The sequence below is a fragment of the Patagioenas fasciata genome, chromosome Z (assembly GCF_037038585.1).
Source record: "Patagioenas fasciata isolate bPatFas1 chromosome Z, bPatFas1.hap1, whole genome shotgun sequence".
In the NCBI taxonomy this organism is placed as follows: Eukaryota; Metazoa; Chordata; class Aves; order Columbiformes; family Columbidae; genus Patagioenas; species Patagioenas fasciata.
Genome location: NC_092560.1, coordinates 30,718,059 through 30,742,588, shown reverse-complemented (window position 1 = coordinate 30,742,588; position 24,530 = coordinate 30,718,059). Strand labels below are relative to the sequence as shown.

The window sequence follows — 24,530 nt, the reverse complement described above, 5'->3', positions numbered from 1 at the left end:
TCTTGAGGACATGGCCTGTACCCAATGAAATCTGGCTTATTCTTAACACTTCATCCACCGTGCTTGTCCTCTTGGTGCTCGCTGTGCACTGAAGTACTCCTCAGTGTCTGCAACAGCTAGGAACACCGACAGAGATTTCTTTGGAACCACATCCGCCCCCACTATCCAGAACAAGCACAGGGCAGGCATGACTTTGACACTTTAGTCCTAGATCTGAAACTGCCTTTTGCTGCATGCAGATGGCAAGGCTCATTTGGGTTAAATTTCGGATTAATTTTTCCGCGGCAGCCTTTGGTGGCGCTGCAGGGTAAGAAATACAGGTTCTTGGAGCCAGCTTTCAGCTAACCTCTGATCTGCAGCACAGGCTGCAGCAAATGTGAGAGGAATGACAAATGGGAGCTTGGGTTTAACAGCTTGTCCCAGCATAATCATTTTATGTTCTAAAGACTGATTAATAATTAAAAAAAAAAAAAAAAAGAGAAGGCCTAGAGTAGGAAATATACTGTCTGCTAAACTACCTTTCTGTACAATAATTCAAAATCACAGGTAGGGGGTAGGAAAAGGCCAATCAAAAAGAATTAAAGTATTTCTTATGAAATAAGAAATTATTTCTTATCAGCTGTCAATCTCGCTTCTTCTAATAGGAAGTCAGTGTTCTGAAGAAGTACTGGGATAGCATCTTTGGAAACTCAAGTTTTCCCCTGATCTACAGCAGAGGTCCAAGCAGGCGAACATAAATGCCCTGATGTGGCTCTGACAATATACTCAAATCCTCTGCCAGACAATCAGTCTGGGAAAAGTAGTAGCATTTGCCCTGCTTCCCCAGTTCAGGCCCCAGTCTCACTGCCAAACTTGGCAGCCTTGCCAACAAGGGAGGATGCTGGTTGATGTCATTTGCTTTTACAGTGTGGCTATTTGCTCAGTGGAGATTAGAAAGATAGCAAACTCATTTCATATAGGCTATCAAAAATCTACAAATGGTGACACTAGCAGTCACTAGCTGCTTCAGTCAGATCGAAAATCTGAACCCATTTAAAGGGACATCATTTTTGATTGTTTTACAGCTTTATCACATATATCTTTCCAAAATAGTGGCAGCCCTCATTATCTTCAACAGGCGAGATCTCAGTACATTAAAATATCTTTGTGATATCCTTCGATGAAAATCACATAGACCACCTTGAAAGGACAGTCCCATACACAAACGTTTTCTTACACAGGAGCAAAAGCTGTCTATTAACTGCTTATTTTTGTGTAAGCAAGTGCAGGCTAGTGGAAATGGCACATACGTGTGGTCACTGTTCATAAACTCCTGGTTCATAAGTCACCTATTACTCTGAAACTTAGGTATCATCTATTTATTTATGATGGCTTTTCTGTCAAATTTCAATATCCCATGCACACTTCTGAGCAGCTTTATGAAATAAAGTCCTAATCCGGACCCTAAGATGTAGCATTTTCCATTGCACTGAAGTTTCCATAGCTCACAGTTTTCTTGCTTCAGATTAACGGCAGTCTTTCCAAAACACTGAGAGGGGGGAAGAGAAAAGGGGCTAGATTTTGAAAGCTCTTTGACACCTACAGTTAGCTATAGGTGTTGAGTGGGATCTTTCCAAGTGCTACTGGAAAGCCTGCAAGAAAATAATTCCTACTGTAAGATTTATAACCAAGTATTTCAGAAACTACTGAAATATACTGAAAACAGTATTTCTTTGGTTCCCACTCCTTTGGTGCAAAGCATAAGGCTTGACTTAATGGTACTTCCAAATAGGAAAAGAAACAATGAGGCCCACATCCCAGTACAAACACAAGGGCTGCACAGATTTGCACTCCTAGGTGTCGGCATTTTCCAGCAGTAGTAGTCAACTCGACATTAAGTACCAGTAACACCTACCTTCTCTGCCCACTTCTGCCTCTCCAGCACAGTATGTGTTCATGGATTTACCTGAGGAATTTGTTAAGATCTCCATGCTTCATATACTCAAAGACCATGATGAGCGGATCACCCTCGACACAGACGCCGTAGAACTTGACGATGTGCTCATGTTGCAGGTTAGTTAGCAGCTCTGCCTCACGGTGGAAGTCCTTGCGGGCATTGTCGCTGGCATCCTTCAGTGTCTGGCAGAGAAAATGAAAATGTAAGGAAGGGGAGATGTTCACAAAAGATAGCAAACGTGGGATGGCACTGTAAGGGTAAGATAAGGACATTCTACTACATAAAGGATGGAGGAAGTAGTTTCTTAATAACTTTCTTAGAAATGCAGGTGTGATGTTTAAGTGCAATTATATAATGACAGTACAATTTTCATTCTCCTGCCACGTTATCCCAAGCAATGATTTTTCTTCTATGAGGGCACAGGAATATTAATGATCTTACTGTACCAAGTGTTTTCCAAACACAGACTAAATAAACTACTCTTACAAAAAAAAAAAACAAACAGAAACCAGTACACAGTTGGTTCATATCCTTTAGCTCAGGCAAACCCTAGTATCTTGTTGGTATTTACCTTTCTCATAAGTTCCTTAGAACTCTGCTTGCTTGAAATACTTAGTGAGAATGCAGAGGTACTCCTTATGTTTTACTAACATCACTGTTGCTGATGTTGACTCCTGTAGCATGCTATACATCAGGCAGATTTATGCAAGAGTATGTCCCTGGACCAGAACCTACAACCTGAAACTTCAGCCAGAAACTCCTTTGAAATTCAGTAAATCTACTCACATACCTAAGATTAAACTGTAGGATCAAGCCTAAACTGATAGATGGAGAGGAAGTAGATGCAGATTAGAAATATATGGTGTCAATTTTTTTTAATTTATTCAGCTCTAAACTCTTGCTTATTTTCACTTTGATGGAAATATATCCACACTACATCAAATAGGAGGTTTAAATGCTGTATAACGAAATAATGCTAATTTAGCTGCCACATATAGGCAGTTTTGATTCTCAAGAACTACAGTTTGTCAGTAAGGAAACACTTTCATGCACCACAAAATTCTGGCCCCAACTATAAATGAGGAATTATTATAATTGACAACAAACTACTATGAGGCCCTACCTTTAAAAGGTATGGTAGTTGCACTATACCAAGTCAGTATTTTCAAAACAGTAAGAGAAAGACAGCAGATTACCCATGTTCACAAACTACTATTCGCAGAAACTGATGCCTGGACTCTGTACCTCTGGATTTTAAATACACCTATACTTAATACAATGGGAGACACAAAAGTAGTGGCATTGTTTTAACTAAAGAAGCTTTTTCCTGGCCATCTGGTCACTTTATTTTCTACCCTGAATTCATGTATTCATGGCATGGGACCAATCACACTCATCGTAACAGACACATAATAAGTTGATACTGCGCAATCATTCTGCCAACAAACCCAGTTTTTAGCTGCAGAAGCTGGGTTTGTTCAAGGTCTTTTTTTTACAGAGACAATTCTGTCCACATTTCTAGTATTACACATGCACATCCAAAGAAGGGACTAGAAGATAACTGTTGGACAAAACACTTACTTTACTTGTGAAATTGCAACCACAGGTACTGAAAAATGAACAGCTACCATAATAAGGTCCAGATGAGGGGACAAGGAGCAGAGCAGACTGGATAGCCATCTACCAAGTTTAGGGACTTTTCCCTGTGGATTTCAGGCTCTATGGATCCTAGAGGCAACAGAAATCACTCATGCCACAGATGTCCCTTCCCTGAGGGACCCACTTATGAGTCCCATGTGTCTTCAGGTCCAGAACCATTCTTCCACAGGTTTTACCCATAATGATGCAACAAGAATACTGCTTCATAAGCTATGATATGTTAGTATACACAACTATATCATCTAAGGTGGTTATCAGATTGGCTGCCCACTAGGGTCTCTGCACAATCACATGTGAAGCGAGTGAGGAGTGAAACTGAAATATCTTCCAACACTTTCTGGCTCTGGGATGATGCTTTAACACGATACAGGCACCAACCCACGGTCCAATCTATGCTACATAATGAAATCACTGAGAACAATTCTGCTGTCACTTGAGTTTCCTCTGGTGGTTTCACGTATAAAGCAATTGGACTGTAACTCTTGTCAACAACAGAATTAGAAAAACAATTCATATTGAAACCACTTTTAAATAATAGCAACCTGGAAGAAAATTGACAGGGAGAAGCATAGGCTGATACTCTTTCCAGCAGGCTTTCTCTCTGGAAAGACAGTAAAAATGCTGACAGCTCTGCCCTGTGAGGATGGTATATTGTATATTTCAGAATATGCTTTCTTTCTCACAGAAACAGCAAAATTATCATATGACAGAGCAGTTGCCATGCCAATTATACATTTTCTGTCAAACAGCAAAATGCAGAAAGGTCTAAAACCTAGGTAAAACTCAGGCAGGGTTTCTACTACCATGAAGCGACTTGAATTTTTGTCACCCACCACTCCAAACCCCTCTTCTCATTATTTCATGCAGTGCATAGAATAGACACAATGCATGAGAGACAGCTGACACAGTCAGGCAAGGAGGAGAGTGCAAAGTGAAAAAATTAATAAGTACGTGGAATTTACATAGAAATGACATTGACTAATGCCTTTAGCTTGTTCCCAGTGCAGGAGAAAAAATGAAACCAAGACAAAACCATAAGAGCACAAAGACAGAAAGAGACATTCATTATTATCATCACTACTGACAAGTATGCCCAAGCTCTGCATACAAAGCACTCTCACCACTGGATAGGAGTTTTTCCCAAGCAGGAACTGAGATAAAACCACATGCATGTGCTTTCCAGCCACTCAGGTCAGCAGCTAAGGAGTAGGGACATGCTGCCTTGGGATCCCCTGGCTGTTACAGCAGCTCTACATCTGCCTGAGTTCTTCCTTATGACAGTCAGACTGCCTCTCCATACTGATTCTCCTCCACAGAGTCCTTCCCCAGTATCCACATACCATCTGGTCTCTGTAGACCTGTGCTCTGCAGCGAGTGCAAGCCAGCAGCTCCTGAGTCCACCCTGACACCACAGAACTGCATTCACAGGAGCATCAGAGCAAGAGCAGGGGGATGTGGCTGTCACCAACATCAATGTGACTTAGTAGTGAAATACTCATGACGGTTGTTCTTTACACTGTTTCAGCCTTCCCCTATGAAATCCTTACTACTGCTCCCCATCACCATCCAAGATCTGAGTGGTATATTTTCTCAAGAAATGAAGGGTTGGTTTTGACCCTTCTCTGAAAACCTGAAGGGTTGGAAACCTTTGTTTTGGCTCTGTGAGTGACGTGGCAATGTTCATCACATCACACACACAGCAGTCTTCTAGGTAAGCACAAGCCTGGAGCAGAACAGAGTTAATCTTCCTCCTGCCTTCCAGGGGAGCCAGAGGCAGCTGTCAACCTGTGCCCTGACAGTCACCCTCACCTCCACCTCCAGCCAGGTTAAACTCCAGGGTGTTTTGGGGAATACTGTTTTGAAATTGGGCCCATGCTTTTGGACCACTCTGCAGTGGAAGACTATGCCTGGGGATCCAACCCTTGAGGAGACAGTACCGGTCCAGGCCCGAACAAACCACTGCGGTATGGCAAAATGGCCTGCGAGGAAACAATAACCCTTCCTTCCTCCACCTTCTATTCTCTAAAGGTGTCTGCAGAAAATAGTGTACTGATAAAATGTATAAACACACACGGGGGAAAGGGCAGTACAATGCCCATGCAACAAGTTTAACCCATGGTTAAGCTCCCTGCTCACAGGGTTTGGCCTACAGACAGCATTTCCAAACACTCAGTGCTCCCCAAAAAAACCCTGATGGTTGAAATGAATTGAAACGGATTCTCCTCTTCCAAGGAGCAAAAGCTTTGGTTGTTTATGCAAAGCCTGGTTTTGTATTGTCCCAGATTTTTCTGGGCTTCTTAGCTTTTAAATAATTTGCTGTAGCAACATCAGCACTTTGATACCAGTCAGCTGAAAAGGAGAAGGATGCCTGTTGAATCCGATAGTAATGCTCAGGGCCAGGCACACAGTTGCTGAGCAAACAGCAGGAACGGGCAGCCCTCGAGGACAACCAGCCACCCTGATTCACACCATGCAGGTAATACCATGCCTCCTCACTGCCAAATTCTCCCTGGCACCACCGTACTCCTCATGAAGTACGCATTCCCACCAGGCTCATCAAATCTATTTCACAGAGGTTGCTGTGTCCTGGCTTTGGTCAGTGCAGGGAAGCTCTCTAAAGCCCTTGCTGTGTGTCAGGAGGAGCTGCCCTCCACTGCTTGCATCCAGGTTTGCTGTTATAAGACTGAAGAAAAAAAAAAAAAAGGACAAAAATCACACATTTCACTGCTGAACCCTGTGCCCAGTGTTGGGGTCTGGACACAGTCCCCTGGCTAGCTCTCTGCACATCAGTGGGGCCCCATCACTTGACCTCCACTGTGACCAAAGGATACATGTGAGCTACAGCTGGTATCATGGTGAAAGAGAGAAGCAACAGACAACCAACTCCTCAGTTATATGGAGACCAATCCAAGGGCAAACTTTGCCAAAAAGTTCACTCTTTGACAGCAGCTACAGTCACATCTTCAAGAGGCAGTGCAGGAAACATAAAATGAGTACAACCTGTCCCCAGAGGTCATTCTCCCCACAGTTTCCTGCAAGATCCTTATTAAGGACACTACAAAGACTGAATTTGGCAGAAAAAAAAACCAGTATGACAACTGGTCCAGAAAACTGATAGGTTTGTCATCTAAGTCCATGGAGACATCTCTCCCTTCAAAGGCTGAATGCTCATCCTTGTGAATTACACTGAGAAAGAGGAACAGAGAACAAGCACAGTGCAGCACTTAGCGGCAGAAGTGCTAGGCTCCATTTGGTCAGGACTTTCAAAGGGAGCAAGTGAATGGAAAGACTTTTATTTTGCTATCAAGCAGTTCCCTGAAGTGACAGAGGAAAGGCAATTTTCACTCTAGCTTCACCAAAATACAATAGAAAATTCATTCAGATCTACTTGTGTCATCTCTGACCTCTTGCTTTCTCCTGTCTATGATATATCCCTTCAGGGTTTAATTTTTCCTTATCAGTCAACGTGACTGAACAACTCCCAAGTTTCAAAAGCTTGTAACCTTGGCAAGCCCCAAAAAACCTGTTATTTTTGATGGAGCAAGCAAGCGCTCTACAAGTCCACCCTCCTTTCATGTTCTTGCACTGCCAGATCAAATACTCTGTTTCTTGTTTGCAAATTCAAAAAGATGATCTACTCAATTTCTTTTATTGTATGGTTTTATCCAGAATGCACACATGGTTGCCTAATTGTGACTGGTCAGATAAAACTATTTTCTGATCCCTAGACACAGGCCAAATTCTATACATGTATTCCCTCTACATTTAACGAGACACTTCAAATGCCTTGTTAAGCTTTCGGTAGAACACAGATGGAGGTAGGAGAGTGTTGCCAGGGAGACTTTGTAAACTCTTAAGAGTGTAGTTTCACCGATATTGATTTCTAGCTTACATCCATAGCTGAGGTTGACAATCAACCTCAGCCCTTCCTTTTTGGGAGATGAAAACGCTTGGTACTGTGAAGAAGGTTTGGTGTCCAAGCTGCAAATCTTCTTATTCCTTGGTAGATTCTCAACACACCATGTAGTCTGTGCCCTTTAGGAGAACCAAACAAATGCTTTATTTCCCTATCCTCCTTGCCCACCCCCAAAATGCAAGAATTATGCTGTATACTTGAAACTCCAAGTTTAAGGCTCTTTTCCTGTAGTTTCCTCACTCTCTGCAGTATATTTTGGGAGGCTTGACAGGAGCTGTATAATCAAGAATCACTCCTCCAGGTCCTAACATGTCATGACTTCTGGAGTTCCATACAGCCAGTATCTAACAGAATATCACAATATGATCCACAAGTTTGTTATAACATGAATGACAATTACCTACAAATAATTTCGGTGGCTAAGAGAATGGCACAATCCTGAAAAAGAAAGGCTCTCTTTGACCAGCAATTATACACATAACCTATTCACTTAGCTAGCAACAGATTATGTTTTCAGACATGCATGTATGTCACATGTATTTTTAATGACCTAGACATTATTTTTCACTAATTATATTTCAGATAGATCATAAAAGATTTTTCCCCTTTGTGACACAGTCCATTTCCCCCCTATTTGTTATGAAATCAAGCTCTCATTTTATAATCCACAGTGAGATCAAATATCGCATTCTCTTAACACTCCATTAGCCTTGTGATCCCTTCCACATATATCAGAGCAGTTACACAGGGCTACAGAATGGCAAATACGATCATTTACAAATAAAATAGCATTAGTTGGGACCACGAATTAATAACGGAAACCCTAGACTGTTTTACCTTCACTGCCACCAAGATCTTGTCCTGCTCAGGACAGAGGTTATAGCATTCCGCCAGAAAAACTTTCCCAAAGGCTCCTTCTCCCAGTTCTCTTTTGAGAACGATATTGTGACGCTTGATGTGCTGCACAACTGTGAAGAGAAGACAAAACGGAGGTCAGAAGTGAGCTGCAGGACCAGGATGGGACAGGGTCCATTCTTACTGCCACATGGAGACTGAGCTGCCTGTAGAGCGGGGCACATGACATGGAAGGAATCAGAGCACCCATGTGTCATTCATTAGTGCTTTGCCCAAGAAGACCGAGTTAATATACTTATATTTCGACAGTAGCGCATTTGCTGGATAAGGAGAAATGTAATTAAGAGTCACGTGGGAAAAGGCCATTTATCATCATGTTAAGATGACTGCTGCAGAGCATACATAACAGCCAATGTTGCTTTTTTTAAAACGTGAAGACAAAGAAGCTGAAAACAAATCAAACTTTTCTCACAACACTTCTATTTTTGTGCCTCTAACAATAGCTGAATTCTTTCATGCAAAGCCAATAAGTTTGAAAATTAACCTAATCCAAGAAAACAAAATGTTCCCCCTTTTAGAGGGAAGTTTATCCAACTAACTCTCTTGTTCTCTTACCACTTGTTCAACTGCTTTCCCTCTCTGTGCTATAAAACATTTACAATAAGACAGAAATTTCATTATTGGAAACATGACTTACAGTATTGCTCTGAAGTAAAAGAAATAAAAGATGGACAAAGGTTTTATATAGCATACTGGACAGAGGCTTAGTTTAATTGCTGCCCGGAATCAATTGATGCAGACATTAAAGTCCTGGAGCACTTTTGTTCAACTCATTTTACATTTTCCTTTCAGAACAAGCTTCCATTAAAAGATTTAATATTTAAAAGACTGTACCAAATTTTGTAGAATACATTACAAATTTACAATATTCAAGCTAAACAAAGCAGCTAGAAGGGCAATTTAACTGGCCAACTCAACAAGGTTGACAGCTTGTGTTAGTGAATTGTATGAAACAGTCATCATCTACCGATGAATTTAACCTCAGCACATTTAGCTGCTTTAGCAAACATTGAAATTCAATCCTACCTGGACAAGGCCTATTTGCAATTTACATCATACACACAAGTGAAGTAAACAGTGATGCTCGGGCATCAAGCTGGCTTCTGCAAAGACATGAATCTCACCTTGGCTCCCAAACTGCAGGGACCAAGACAGAACTCCACCGATAATTTAGGATATATTCAGATGCAGACCAACCCCTGCCTCTATGCTTGGCCACACACCTGTTCCAAACTGGGTGGCCACTCCTGCAGAAACCAACTTGCCTCCATTACTAAGAGATGGAAAACAGAGTGCTGCTGGTAACAGCACTGGGGAGAAATGGCACAGCCTGTCCCCACTGTTGTCACCAGCATTTGGAGAAAGTACCCATGGTCTACAAGAGAAAAATACGTATGTCCCACACCCTAAGCCTATGGCGATGTAACACAAATACACTGCATATAAATGCATTTCATATTCACATATGTGTATGTGGAGGGAGCCTGGTGCTGGAGCAAGCCAGGAGAGCAAGCGGTGTCCTCAGGAGTCTCCATCATGAGTCTGCAGGTGGGCAGCACACCAGAGGAATGGAGCTCCACCACACCCAGCTGCCACCTGCCAGAAAGCCCCAGGCCAGCACACAAGCAGGCCCACTGTGGCCTGGGAGTAGGGTGAGGAAAGCCAGCTTCTCCTCATGCCACCTCTGACCCACCAGAGCTTGCTCGTGTCTCTGCAGTGGGCAGCTGCAGGTGGAGAAACTGCCCATCCCCTCTTCTGGTGCTTGGCCTCCCACCAGAGGCCACAGGTCCCATTAACAGCCAAGTACACATGAAATGAGACCACAGAGCACCAATGTTTTTCACTCTTGTCGAACTCTGTTCTGGTTTAAGATTGAGTTTTACCACAGAGATAAAAAAATGGGTATGTTTGCTTGGCCAGCTACCTGCTGTCAGTAGGAATTTGTTTTTAACTTCCTCCTCAGCACCGGCTTTTCAAGTTAAGCACAAAATGAAAGAAAACGCACCTCTTCCCCATGGATGCAGATTAAGTGGCACCCCTTGGCTCTGCTAATGGCAGTCACAAGGTGGACAGGCAAGGAGGACCACTGCCACGGCACGCCGCATGAGCACAGGAGCGTGGCACACCTGATCTCTGCTTTAAAATCTGCTTCCTGATAAATGAGAACTCCCCCTTACTCCCTGCCAAATCTGCCATTCAACCCTGCCTCCTGGGGAATTCTTCTGTTTCCCTCTGCTTGACCAGCATCACCAGGAGGTTGCCTCTCTTCTTTTCCTAGGGAGGAAAGTTCAGTTCCACGTTACCAGTGTCACCATCTGAAAATGTTGACAAAGCCCATAGACAGGGAGTCGGGCTGAGATCCCATCCTACTGGCGTCAGCAGCAGAATTCCCGCAGAGGCAGATTTTCACTTGGCTCTCTCTGCAGCTGCCAAGGACCTGGTGACAAACACAGCTGACTTTCTGAATTTTGTGTGGGTCCTCTCCATTTTGAACCCCAACACCCCCAATGTTGAACTTAGCAGTACAAAGGTTTTTTCTTTTTTGTCTTCTGGAGTTCCTAGAGGACCTCAGAAAATAGAGTAAAAATAAGTAAGAAACCTATCTACTACTCCTCTGTAGCACGCTTACAGCTGCTGCTAAACGCTCTTATATAAACCAAGCATTTGAATAAACAACCCATCCCATAAACCAAACTGTTAAAACTAGAATGCAGCAAGCCACAGAAGAGATCTGCGCAGAACACATTTGCAACATGTCATGCTCTATCCATCCTGTTACCTTTCTGAGCTGCAGTGAGTTACTAAACAAATAAAAAATGACAGTAAATGTGACTAAATCGGCAGAGATTAAATATAGGAGCAATGTAAGTAAATCAAACACATATGATGTGATGGAAATATGAGCTAAAGAAAAAATCCATTTAGCATACTTAGGGCCCCAGTTGTAATGACACCATCTTCAGTGGGAGGAGATTTCAGCAGGAGATACACTGAAAAATTCAGGTCAAAATCTGCTTTCAGTTAACATCAGGATAAAGCCAATTATCTCTGTTAAAATCCAAGAGATTATCCCGGATTTACACCAAAGAAACAAAGCAGAATTTGGCCAAAGAGGTGACATAATTGAATTACCAAAGAAGTGGTCTCATAACATTGTCTCACAGACAAAGATACAGAAACATTCCAAGGACAGCTATGTATTTTCCTTTTGAATCTAAATGATGATTATCTTTGAGCTGCCATTTGTACTTTTAAAAGCACACCATCCCTGCTTTAAAAGATTTTGTCTGGTTACTGTAAAAAATACATTACATTAAGCAAAAAGCTAAGCCAAGTTGAAACACTTAAGAGAAAGATGAAACAAAATACAAAGTCAGACTGAGCAAACTAAACAAAGTTAAATGATGAAACGAGTTTGTGGTGTTAAATAACCACACAGCCATGCCCACAGAAGCAGGGGGCTCCCACGGATGACTTCAGGAAATGGTCTGACAACAGGGAGCACAACTGCAGAAAAGGGCTTTCTTCTCATCTTGAGGTCTCTGAGACATGCCACCAACACAGCTGGACTCCTGGGTATTTCACTCACTAACAAACAGCACATACCACGCTGGAAGTGAGGCATCAATGCCTCATCCTGCAAACGCTATCTGCAGGCATGGGACTGCACTCCCCAGGTAACCTGCCTTGGGTGGTGAGGCTGAACAGAGAGGGTCACACAACATTCTGGAGCGGGTCCCAGCGAAACAGGCAACTTGGGATCACCTCGCCACATTGATTTCACTGAGCTGGATGTGACTGATTCCAGTCACAGCCAGCAGGACACTCAGCAGTATAAATTATTAAAATGTTTCTGCATGTAATTATAAAGTGAAATGCTGTGACAGAGTGGAAGTATTTTCCGTTTGGTCACAAACAACAGGTCTGAACATCTGACCATCACATGTGACTATTACACCACCTAAGCTGACCTTCTACACAGCACGAAGTGCTGTTATTGAGTTAAATGACTTGTGCTTGGCAGGAGGCTGCCTCCAAAAAGCAGCTGTGCCAGTCTTGATTTGAAAGTCTGAGCTATTCACTTGCCCTAACGTGTAATCATTTTCATTGCTAATAAAAATGCATGCCTTATTCTTTGCCTCTTCATTTTTAGCTTGTCTGGCTTGCATCTCCCTCCCCTCAGTTTTAGGAGACTTCCTCTGCTAGCTTGAGCAGCTTTTTAAGGTCTGGTGTTAAACATACATAATCAACACTCTTGCTCTTCTTGGTAAGACAAAGAGATGGAAGCCTCACCCAGGAAAACATTTTCTCTATTTTGCCAGTCATTTTCTCTAGAAAAATTTTCAACAACCTTTTAAAATTAGTTATTTCAAGCTGACTTTCCCAACTGGAAGTCACATTCTTGTATCACCCTCCACAAGACTTGTCATAAAAACATAAAATAAGCTCCCTATATCTCTGCATGTCTGAAGACCACACTAGTCCTTTTAAGGCTGCATTTCCTAAAGAACACGAAAAATTACATAGTTATCTGGTATGTATGAGTGTGGCTCATCTTGACCACCTCATTCAACTAAAATATCACAAGTGCTCTAAGTTTCAGATGTGTTTGCTTTTCCCGTATGAGAACGGCAGAACAGAGAAGAGATCTGTCCTTATGGAGTGGCTGCAACATGGACTCACTGCTTGATGGACAGTAAGAGACATAGCAGACAGGCTCCAGCACCACTGCTCACTGAATTACCAACACCAGAAGATCCTGTTGTGTTGCATGCCCACTTAAATCATCTGCTTAGTCTGCTTTCTCGGATACTGTTCAGAATTTTGCTAGCAGTACACATGTGGAACACTCCTGATGAAATGTGTTGTCCCGGGACTCTGAGAAGAGAGTGAGGATGTTCAAGATGCCAACCAGGCAAGGTAATATTATAAACATATTTAGAGTTGCATTAGAAGAAAAGTAGCAGCAGAAAAAGACTCAGCTTGTGATGTGACATGAGATGCCACACAAAGACATTTTGAGTTCCTTAATTTCTTCTCTCACCATTTCTCTTGCAATTGTGAAGACACAATTATTTCTAAGATCTTGCAAGACAAAACAGGTGTAAATGGCAGAGTGATTGTTCAGATATTTGTACCAAATTTGTACAGCATTTGTCATTTGCATAAAAGGAGAGGTAGAATTTCAGAGAGAATCCCATAGCAGGAGGGTACAAAATCACTACAAACAGCGAACAGGGAGTCTAACCTGATGGCCATCAGATTCTGCAGTAGCAGCATCTCTACAGTTCTGCATGCTATTGCCACCATAGAAATTTCAGCACATGGAGATATCTACTCTAACACAGCAATAAAAGCCAACAACAACCACTTCACTTTTTTTTTTTTTTTTTTAACCTTCCAATATGTCAGCATTGCCCAGATGCAGAAGTAGGCCAGCTCAGTTCTGAGAGCATATTTCTGATTATTTGATGTATTTATCCCATATGGCATTCATTACTTATTATTCTCTATGTATTTTTGTGTAGTGCTTCTGTTGTTTAATTTTTAGTGGACAGCAGCAACAAATTCTCATGCAAGACCAGTGCTCAGCTGTTGTAGACATAAACCAACAAGCAGCATGTTTTCATATATATATTTCACAGCTAAGATTCAGTTCACACCTCATTAACAGAAGGAAAATAATTGAACAAGCACGAGCTCCTCAGGTACACTGCTCTAAATGTAAGGTGCTGGTACAGGCTACAGAAAACTGAGTAAGGGAGATCCACAGAAGAACAAGGTCAGAAAGGCACTTGGGCCTTGTCACATTACCTGTACAAGTACACCTTCTGAATAATTTTGAATTTTGTTTTGTTTCTTTGAAAAAGAATGATTCAACTCAACAGTTGTGAAATAGGTATCCCCGAGTGGCCATCAGTGATTTGCCAGACTTTTCACAGCCATCAGACCCCAGGTGGGCCTTAAGGACACATTTAATGGGCAAGTTGAATAGACAGTGGTCTTCCTGGAAGAGCTGGAGACACTTACGGAAGGCAAACCTGTGAGCTCTCTCAGGAATGGCATAATACACAGGGGTGTCCTAGCTGTCAAGAGCTACATCTGATGATAAATCAAATAAATCTGTGATCGCTGCAGCTTAACCTTTCAGTTGCTTCGTTCAGAACTTACATCCTCACAGGATTTATACTTTAAACCCGAGAGTTTCTGTTGTGTGGGCTGAGAATTAGGCTTCCCTTCGTGACATAGTGCTGCAGCTCCCAGGAAGGTGCTCCATCCTCCCACACCTGCCCACACCAGCAGGGACACCACTGCTGCTGCTCACTGTAAACTCTTTTTGCTGTCACTGGTGTGTCTCTTCTCTGGCTGAAACTCAAGTGTCTGCTGTTGTTTGGGGTTAATATTTGATCTCTGGTGAGGCATATTATCCTACTCTTTTGTTACAGTAATGCATTTGTTTTAGTTGGCCAAGATCCTCTCAGTTTGGCTACAGATAGGCATACTCCCATATTTGATTAGATCTTTATAATCAAACAAGAACTACTTAATAATAAATTATAATAACAATGCTATCATTGCATTAAATGCATGAGTTTATGAGCTACATTCACCCTTCAGGAAAACAAGAATAACAAAGTTGACAGTTTTTCCAGGCATGAATTTGCCCTTTCATACAAAAACTAAGGTACAAAAGGCCCCCAAGCCTTAGAAACCTGAAATTGTTTCTTATTTCAGTTTTAAATATGTATTAAATATGGATTTGATCTGTTACATGCTAAAGTAATTGGGATCTATGAAAACAACTGAAAGCTAAATTTGATGCTCTGTGTTCAGAATAAGTAGCAAATACTAATTGTTCCATGTTTCTCTTTCTATGCTGCCTCTAGATTAGTAACAACTTTTCAGTACAGTATGGTAAATCAGATTTAAGCAGAAAACTGTGTTGGAATTTTGACCAAACATTGTCTTTGCAGATGTGTATACACTTAATTTGTGATCTTAGTGCACTTTTTCCAAAAGATTGACTATAAAACTTTGTGCATGAGCTGCTGTATAGAACTTCTGCTAGTATTATTTTGTTGTGGCAGACCTGGTCTGGTTTCCATGTTTAAGTCAACTGGAGACAATGATCTCACACCACCACGCTTCTCTTAGCTCAGACCAGGAAATCCTTTCCCTCAGCGTGACACTAATCTTTAGGGATCTTCTGTGCTGCAGAAACAGAAGCACTCAGCAAAGGATGGGGAAATACCATGTAGCATATCTCATATAATAGATGCTTGCAGGGAAGCAGGGCTAATAAATATACTGTCTTCAAAATATTAACTTTTTTCTATCTTTGTTATGAGAAACAGGCGTAGTCTGAAAAGCATCCCAGGATCCCAGTCTGAGGAGCAGTACCTGAAAGAAAAATTATACAGAGACTGAGCCATATTCAGGCTTGGCCTAAGTAGGTATAAAGGTGAAATTTGAAGTAGATTGCCCTATTTTTGATGTAGGTTTCTCTGCATTGCTTTTTCTCTTCTCATTTTAAAAGGAAAAGGAAATAATTTTGTACCCTGATATAAGGGAGGACAGAAAGGTTTTACTGGTACCATTTCAAAATGAGATATGAAAAGTAAATTGAGCTTTCAAGCCTGTGAATGAATAAACCAGCTGCTTAGGTCACAGTCACAAACGCTATTCACTTCTATAAAAAGTTAAGCATGTACTTAACCTTTACCTTTTGCTGAACTATTTTGCTAAAAGGTGGTATAAAATCTGACCTGCCACAGTGGATGGGTAGGTCTGCCCTGTTGCAGCTTATTGTGCATGGAAAGAAAAGGGAACAACCGAGAAAACACTGCAGGTGCACAACAGAACCCAGCCTTCTGTGTATCACTTTAAAACATATTATTTATGCTTTTCCTAATAATTTTTGTTCTGCTTCAGAGCACCTTTCATGGTTCTATCAGACTGCAGCACACTGCATGTCTTTCCATGAGGAAAGCTGAATCTTATGCATTCCCATGTTTTGCATTCTTTGGGCCAAATGAGGTAAATCCAAACGCTGAAAGAAAGTTCAGACTCTGCCTGCATCCTTAACTGCAAATCATTAAGGCTCTGCCACTATGGGGTGACTTGCTCTTATAATTCTTCACGTACTGTCCCCTTTCTGGGGTTTTGCTGTTAAGTGGCCTTTAAAGACACAGAAAAGTTACAGGTTTGGTTATCTCTGAGGAGGACCCACAAAAGACTCGCAAAGACATCGGGCATCACAAACAAACAAAATAAGAAACCTTCCTCACCCTTTGGTCAGATCCCTGTATTATTCACTGAGAAAGAAAATCATCAGGAAGGAGAGAAAACAAGTCTTCAGTCTTCCTCAAGAAGAACCGCAGTTTGTCCTCTGTCCTCTGGGGATGCAGAGAGGCTTAGCACTAAGGGTTGTACTGCCCCAAAGCCTCATGTGACAGGAGACACGAGCAAAACCATCATAAAATATGAATGGACCTGAAAACAGAGGGCATTCTCTTCTACAGATGCGCTGTCCTTCAGCATTTCTGTGTCCTTCCCCGGTGAGGCATTCGTTGCTCTGTTTCTGTTTCACTGGCAGGCTGTCACACCTCTTTGCTAGGGCAGGCCATCTACAGAGGTTTATGTTGCTACAGGGTATTTCCCCCTTGGCCCGTTAGAGTTTCAGAATCCCAGTGCTTATGGATAACAAAGGCAGCTTTTACTGGCAGTACAGGGTGTTCTGAAAAGATGGACCCAATTTGAAATCACTGTATCTCTGCAACGACAAATCACCCCTGAATGTAACTCTGACCTCTTGAGAGGACGGGGCATAGAGGTTCAAATGATTACTCTTCCAGAGCACAAACAGCTCCTGGTCTCAGTCATTCGCAAGAATATGGATCCACCGATGCCAAAGAGCATTCATCACTGGTATCGACAATTTGAGGAAACAGTTTATGTAAGGTGAAGAGCACAGGGTGACCATGCACTTCAGAGGAAAATGTGAGAAGAATTCAAGAGAGTTTTCTGCATATCCTGTGCAAGTCCACTAGTCTTGCCAGCCAACTGGGTCCATCTTTTTGAAACACCCTGTATATGCATGCAAGGTACACTCAGAAAATCTGTCTTTGTTGCTGGGCTGTGACAGACACCTTTATTGCAGCCACAATGCAGTCAAAAGATTATTATGTTGTACTAGCTTCAAACAAAAGCCCTATAAGTTTTCACTTATAGGTCATCCAAATGAAGTCAGGAAGGGTTTGCAAGCCTGAACATGCTGAGTGTTCTTCAGGATCAGATTCTCAACAACTGCAAAGAAAAGATGATTTTTCTTTTGTTGCACATGCACTGGAAAAAAAAATGTTTCCAGATAAATCTAGCACGATTCATTTTTCAAGCTTAAAAAGATCTGCTTATCACAGATGACACATCACCTCCTCTGCTGACCTGGTTCTTCTGCCCTGCATCCTCTGAAGGACTAAGATGGTAAAGTCTATGTTTGTTTTAGGCAAACAACACAAATTGTTCTGTGTGTAAATGTCATGAGGTTTTTACAGCTTGGGCAACTTCTTGTCATTCTCCAGAGTCTGACAGCCCCCTAAAATCCTAGGGAAAGATGCGAATGTGACTGTTGTTTCACTTGCACTGAGCTTTGCTTAGGCAAACAGTGGTGCTCCTACTTGGAACTGCTCTGTAAATTATGCTAAACTGTAGCCCAGCAGGAATTGCGAACACTTCAAAGCCTTTTTTCAATAGCAGCAGCATATGTGCCTATTCTAATTGTCCTGACAGAAAACCCAACCTGCCCCATGGATACTATGAGAAAAGGAAAGCTGTGGCTTGACAATGGGAACAGCAGGACTCTTCCAGATCATTTGTCTTCCAAAAAATGTCATGTACTTTCTCTTCCACCCTCTTGGATTTGCATGTTATTCTCATGTAACGTGAAAACTAACACATCTAGCTGACATCTAACAGATAATATGAGAAATCTTCCAATCACTTGAGCTCTGGACTGTGCCATCTGTCAGCTGAAATTGTGTTTCTCAACATTTCAGACAAATGAGGAGGAGTCCTCCTTCTTTGCTAAAAGAAGTCTGGTGAGGGACCAAAAGTCTTGACTATGTGCAGCTGCTCGCAAGTGGTCTGTGCAACACACAGCCCAGGGCCACTTGCTGTGCAGTGGACCAGAGGCGATGCCACGCTCTGCGCGCGTGCGGCTGCGGACAGCAAGGCACCAGCTGGCAGCCAAACAGAGGCAGGATTACAGTAGGACCAAAGAGTGCCTTGGTTCTACTATAGACAACAAACCAACAGGTCTGTTCCTCAGCAAAGTTCCGTTCAGACATCTGCTTAAATAAGAGTTTTGTAAATTTTCACTAACATGTATAAATCCCCTCCCATATATCAATAAAACTGTATTTTAGACAAATGGAATGAACACAGATACATTAATCAAAAGTTAACTATACAATATGTCAACAGCTAATGAAAAACAAAGACCTGTACTCTTTTAGGGTAACAGTTGTTTCTGATGGGGTTCACTGTGACAATGAACAGTCAGAGCCCCAGTACCAACAGCGACAACACAACCAACCAACCATTCAACGGGATCTTTCAAAGCTGTGGCCTGTGACGAGGTTAAGGACAAGTTCAAGCTCTGCCAATGTGTTTTCAGCACCTAAAAGCATCTTGGTTTTGAGTTGATAATTACAGTGTGCTGAGCCAAGCAGCTGTCACTAAGGAACAGGAGCTGCCCAAATGCAGCAAAATGCATGGAAGTTTACTGGCTCATTTATCTCACAATAATGAATCCAGTTATAGCCTTTTGAGGAATGGAAGTGAAAGACAGAGGGGAAAAAAAAAAAAACAGGAGGGAAAGGAGGAAGAAAGAGCTTTGAACATTTTGTTCCAGTCAGTTGCCAAGAAAGAGGAAAAAAACCAGGCTTGATTCAATAGAAGGATGCCCCCTCACAGCCCCGCTGCTGCTGGAGAAGTGGCCACCGAGCAGATACCCGAGACATGTATTTCCCAAAGCACACAGATGCGGACTTTGCCAAGACATGAACTCTCACTGATAGCAGCACACACACATAGCAGGGAAACAAGAAGAACGTCAGAAATGGCTGAATGAACTTTATTCAGGATCTGACATACGATGTCAGTATAATGAACATGACCTAAAGCAGAGTGTTACACTCATAAGCAGACCGAGTTGGCAGCTCTGACCAATTAATACCAGTTAATTTTATGGTGATAGCTAGTACACACGTATGATATTCTGTAAAAGCTTAATAGATGTCACCACAAATCACAGTCACCTTTCTCCCCTGCGTTCTTTATATTTGGAACCTACTTAACAGTTTAATCTTCTGCAATTCTTGTCATAGACTGAAGTGAACACAAATGTAATTTTGGCAGTCTCTGCAAGAAACCAAAAATGCTTGGACCAGGAAAGTTCTCTTCTCACCTAGCATCTGTATGACTGTTGCTTTTAAAAAAATGAAACTGTTTTGTTCCCACTACTGTACACCATTGCATTTACAGCAACTGTAGTCTGAACAAAGACAAAATTTAGGGTTTTTTCTCCTTTCTGAAGTTCAAGTTCTCTCCCACAGTAATAAATACGAGCTGCCTACATTCTCATGTACTTGGAAAGTACATTGAGCAGAAAAAAACAACACAAATAGCCGCTTCATTTGTTGAACTGTAATGGCAGAAAACCACACATGCTTATCAGTACAGGAAATATTAAAAATTACCATAATTTGTATTGCCAATGAAACAGAAGAAATTTAGTCTCACGTTGCTTGGAACTGGTACTTGCAGTTAAGGAAACGGGTGTTGTCCATTGATATGCACTCTGTCTGCACTTAACTAAAACATTGAGGTACACAAAGCCTTACTGTCAGCCCTACAGACACGATGTCACCAGGGCAGATTAACAGACCACGTTACAAGCAGTGCTGATTCACTGCTGCCTCCTGCAAGACCACCACCAGCAGGAGGGCAAGTACAGACCTGATTTTAAGAAGGTTTGGTTTGTTTTGGAGCCTGTTATGGACCCGGAGGGCTACTTTGCCTTTTTGCAGACCAACATCCACAAAACGGTCCACAAGAAATTTCCAGGACACTGTTTCTAACCTGTCCTTCTGGTCAGAATTTTAAGGAGAATAGGATGGATCAGAAGCTAACATAATTATTTATAAGCCGATTTCAAGATTTATTGAGTGGTTTTTCCAATGTTTTCTCATGCACAACTCTTAACTAACTTACAGGCTAGTGTGCTGCTTTCATCATTGTTTCTGTCACATTTTTTCTTCCCTTGTTGTAACATTTTCTTCGATATGAGAATAGTTATACAGCCACATGTTCCAAGAATACAACAGGCTCCAACTGCAAAAATAACCATTTCTGATTTGCATTTTTCCTCACAGAGAAACTACAGAAAGGCAACATCATTTGCTTCTGAAACCTAGACACACACACACACACACACACACACAGATGAAAAGGCATTTGTCATGAGCACTCTGGCAAACCACTCTTACAAGGCTTCTGTTGAGTGAATCCCTTTATCATTGCCTCCCTCACCCAGAAAATAAGGCCAGACATGGTTACCTAACTGTTTCATAATAGTGGGGTTTTAAAAAATATTATGTCACAAAGCTAAAAAAAATATTATGTCACAAAGCTAAAAAGTATAAGTTCATATTTGTTATATTCTGAAAACAATGGCCCAAACTCTTCACTGCCATCACTTTCTTACTTCCAAAATCTCAAGTGGAGACTCTTCAGATATGGATTTGGCTGCAATGAATTCTTTATTTTTACAGATTCTGGCCACCTTGAAGTGCATTATGACATAGTCAAATATCAAAGCAACTGGAAAGAAAAAAAATATATTAAAAAAAAAAATTATAACACCATGGTTTTCCTTCCATTGCCTTCAGTGTTATCTTGTATGCCATGAAACTAATCCTGCTCTCATTCACAAAAATGTAAACTGGGAAACTCCATGGAGTCCTTCTAGATTAACAATTACAGCTGCTGAAGAAAGCAATTAAGAAACCCACAGCATCACTTAATTTAAGAAAAAAAAAAAAAGACCTGCCATGAACAAAAGAAAATGTGAGGCCTGCTGTTTAGCTAACTGCCCTAATTCTTTGCTTACTTCAGTCTATATGTAGTTACTAGTTTACAATCTTTTGCCTACTATCCTGCACAGAAATAAACAGGCCCTCAGGGAATGAACATATCACAACTAGCTCTTCAAAACGATTTGTTGTAGCTCCCTTTCCACGCCTTCACAAATGTAAACAAATAAAGATTTCTGAACAGGGGTTAGTGGAATATTTTTCCTTCATATTGTGTCAAGCAGACATCAGAAATGCCAGTTGTTGTGGAAATTGAGGAAAATGGTAAACTGCATCCTAATGAGGGCTATTCTAGCTAAGCATCTGAGCAACATCATGGGAAAAAATTTCTTCTCAGGACTTTTACAAGGTATTTTTGCCCATAACTAACTGCATTGAAAGCTAGCTACAGTAGCTAGGAGCAAGTGGTTTGAGAATCTGCATTACCGCTGCTACAAAAGCACAAAAACTATTGTGCTTTCACAGACCCACCTTGCTGAAAGTCCTAGTTGAGGGCAACTATGATGACCCCTGCTCCAGTACAGCCTTTTTAGTTCAAGCCCAGCTTTACAGGAGTCTGATACAACTTTCCCAAATCAGTGACAGGCTTGTCACCAAAACAAGCAGTCTCACAGAAAGGAGGTACATCTTGCCTCAGAAATACCTCAGAAATTGGACAGGTTGTGAGTCTGAATAAAAAACAGTACATATCATACATAGCAAACATGCTATATACTGCAGCTTTCCACCCAGTAATTCATATCTGAAGATACATAGGAAAGGAGGATCATCCACACCATGGAGTTGTCTCCTGTGAGAAACGCAAGACTGCACTGCTGGAGGACTTGAGACACAAGGTAGAGATTAAATATGGGCAGGGTGCAGTAAGAACTCTGAAAAAAGAAAAGAAAGGTGACTAAATGGCCCCAGTTCAAAAGAAAGGGAATCTCCAGACCTCAGTTGATTAGTAGTGCTAATCAGATTTTCTCCTGTTTTCTCACTTAAGCATTTTAGGTCCTGTTAATTTAGATTTCTTCAACCTGAACAGCCTGTAACAGGTGCTCAGGAACAAACTAAACATCTGCCATGCAAAGACTTCCCTTAAAGATTTTATACATTTTAATTAAATGCTGTTCCTAGTACAGCAAGATTTTACCCATATCCAAACCAACACCAGAGCCACTTGTTTCTACACAGTGATTTTTTTTTTCTCTTACACTACACAATCATATTTGGGATATGCTTAGAAAAAGAGACAGAAACTTTTGCTAGCTTATTTATCACTACTTCTTAGTGACTCAACTTTATTTTGATGCCACATATCGCACAGCTGCCATCCTGTTGGAAATATTTCTGCATCCCATTTGGTTAGTTATCCTACAATTTCAAAAGCTTGTGATCTCTTATGGAAGTTTGCAGACGCAGTTCCCTCACCCTCCCCAGCTATAGCATGACAATGCATGCCAGAACACAGGCTCTGGCAGACTTTTGAGATGGATGTGGAAAGGTTACACAATTTTGCAATAAATTCATGATGATCAAGCAGCACCACTTAAAGCAATCACTCTCCTGGCCAAAGAAATAAGTGAGGAAAAGAAAAACAACAACAACAAAAAAAAACCCAAGTCTTCGCTTTTCTGATGTCCTGTTGCATCAAAGCACAGGTTGCAACAAGCTGAGAAAGTGTAATGTGCTTCAACGTCTTTTGCAGTTGCTATGGTACAGTTTCTTATGGAAAATTCCTTGTTCTGCGTGATGTTTTTCCTGCCTCATTTGGGATGGCAGAACCGTTCCTTGTGTCACCTGAGAAACCGGGCTGTCAGTTTCCACCTATTGGTGAGAAAGAAACTCATCAGCAGCAGAACTCAATGGAAAATTCCTCGGGTAGAAGTTTCTGCGCTGGAGGCCAACACAACGCCAGGGAGAAAGGATGGATGGGTCAGGGGATGAAAGGACCACTCAGGAGATCTGGCTTCCACCTCAGGGCGGGCCACAGATTTCCTGTGTGAGCTGGGGCAAGGGATTTAATCCCTGGGACCCCCTGCTCTTGCGGGCAGGACAAGGAAGCATCCTTCCCCCATTCTTCACTGTGTATGTTAAGCCCCAGGATCGTGACCTGCCCACAGGCCAACCAACCAGCTCCAGGTTATGGGAGCGAGGTCATAGCCCAAAAGCTCTTCAGGCAGCGGTTGTTTGCAGCTGCAGAGTCCCGCAGTGCTTCACACAGTGAGGTCCTGTTTGGACCTTGGGGCTCTAAAGTAACACACGCAAATAAGTAATTGCATCGTTCTGCACTCTTAAGGAAAAATATCAACATAGGCAAGGAGGGAAAACTCCAGCTTTACTGTACAGTCAAGCAGGAGAAAACATTTGGCTTTTAGACGAGATATGCAATCTATTTTCTGCATAGATAATGCCAAAAATTACCAGAAACATCGTAGAAAAATGGTATTATAGCATCACACTAGTGATACAAAGCAATCAGGGATAGGGCCTTCTCACTAGGGGCATTTCTTTTATGGATTAGTTGGAAGTAATCTGATTTTAATGTGACATTTTTCCTGCTGAAATGTTTTTCCTTCAAATTGAAAAACAGATTCCAACACTTTTGATTAATGAAAGAAACAAAGCTTTTTTTTAAAAAAAAAGAAAAAAAAAAAAGGAAAAAAGGCATTAACATTTTAATGCAGTTGGATACCTGCCGTACTTCAGAATGCTGAAATTCCCATGGGCTCCCTATGGTGATGAGAAGAGCTTTTGACCTCTCTGAGGAAAGGGGTTTTGAAAACAATAAATGCATAAATGCTTGAAACGGGACTCCGTTAGCAATGTCTATCATGAGAATGAAGAACATTCAAGATGTGACAATGCAACTGCACTCCATGAGACAAATTATCTGTTCGTGCCAATATTTAAAGCTCCATTGACTTCAGTGGAGTTTCATCCATACAACCACTTTCGTCTTTTAAAG

General features: G+C 41.6%; 1 protein-coding gene across 5 annotated transcripts in view; it reads right to left on the bottom strand.

The window, feature by feature from the left end:
• Positions 1 to 24,530, bottom strand: part of NTRK2 (neurotrophic receptor tyrosine kinase 2) — a 210,038-nt gene that overhangs the window by 46,502 nt on the left and 139,006 nt on the right. For 4 of the 5 annotated variants that reach the window (XM_071802800.1, XM_071802804.1, XM_065860511.2 and 1 more), the window contains 2 exons: positions 8,349 to 8,479; positions 1,946 to 2,118 (listed from right to left, as the gene is read on the bottom strand). In XM_071802800.1, the coding sequence (XP_071658901.1) occupies positions 1,946 to 2,118; positions 8,349 to 8,479 (304 nt within the window). Of the gene's footprint in view, positions 1 to 1,945; positions 2,119 to 8,348; positions 8,480 to 21,154; positions 23,390 to 24,530 lie in introns of those variants that run through there. The other variant, XM_065860512.2, reaches the window with a different exon arrangement.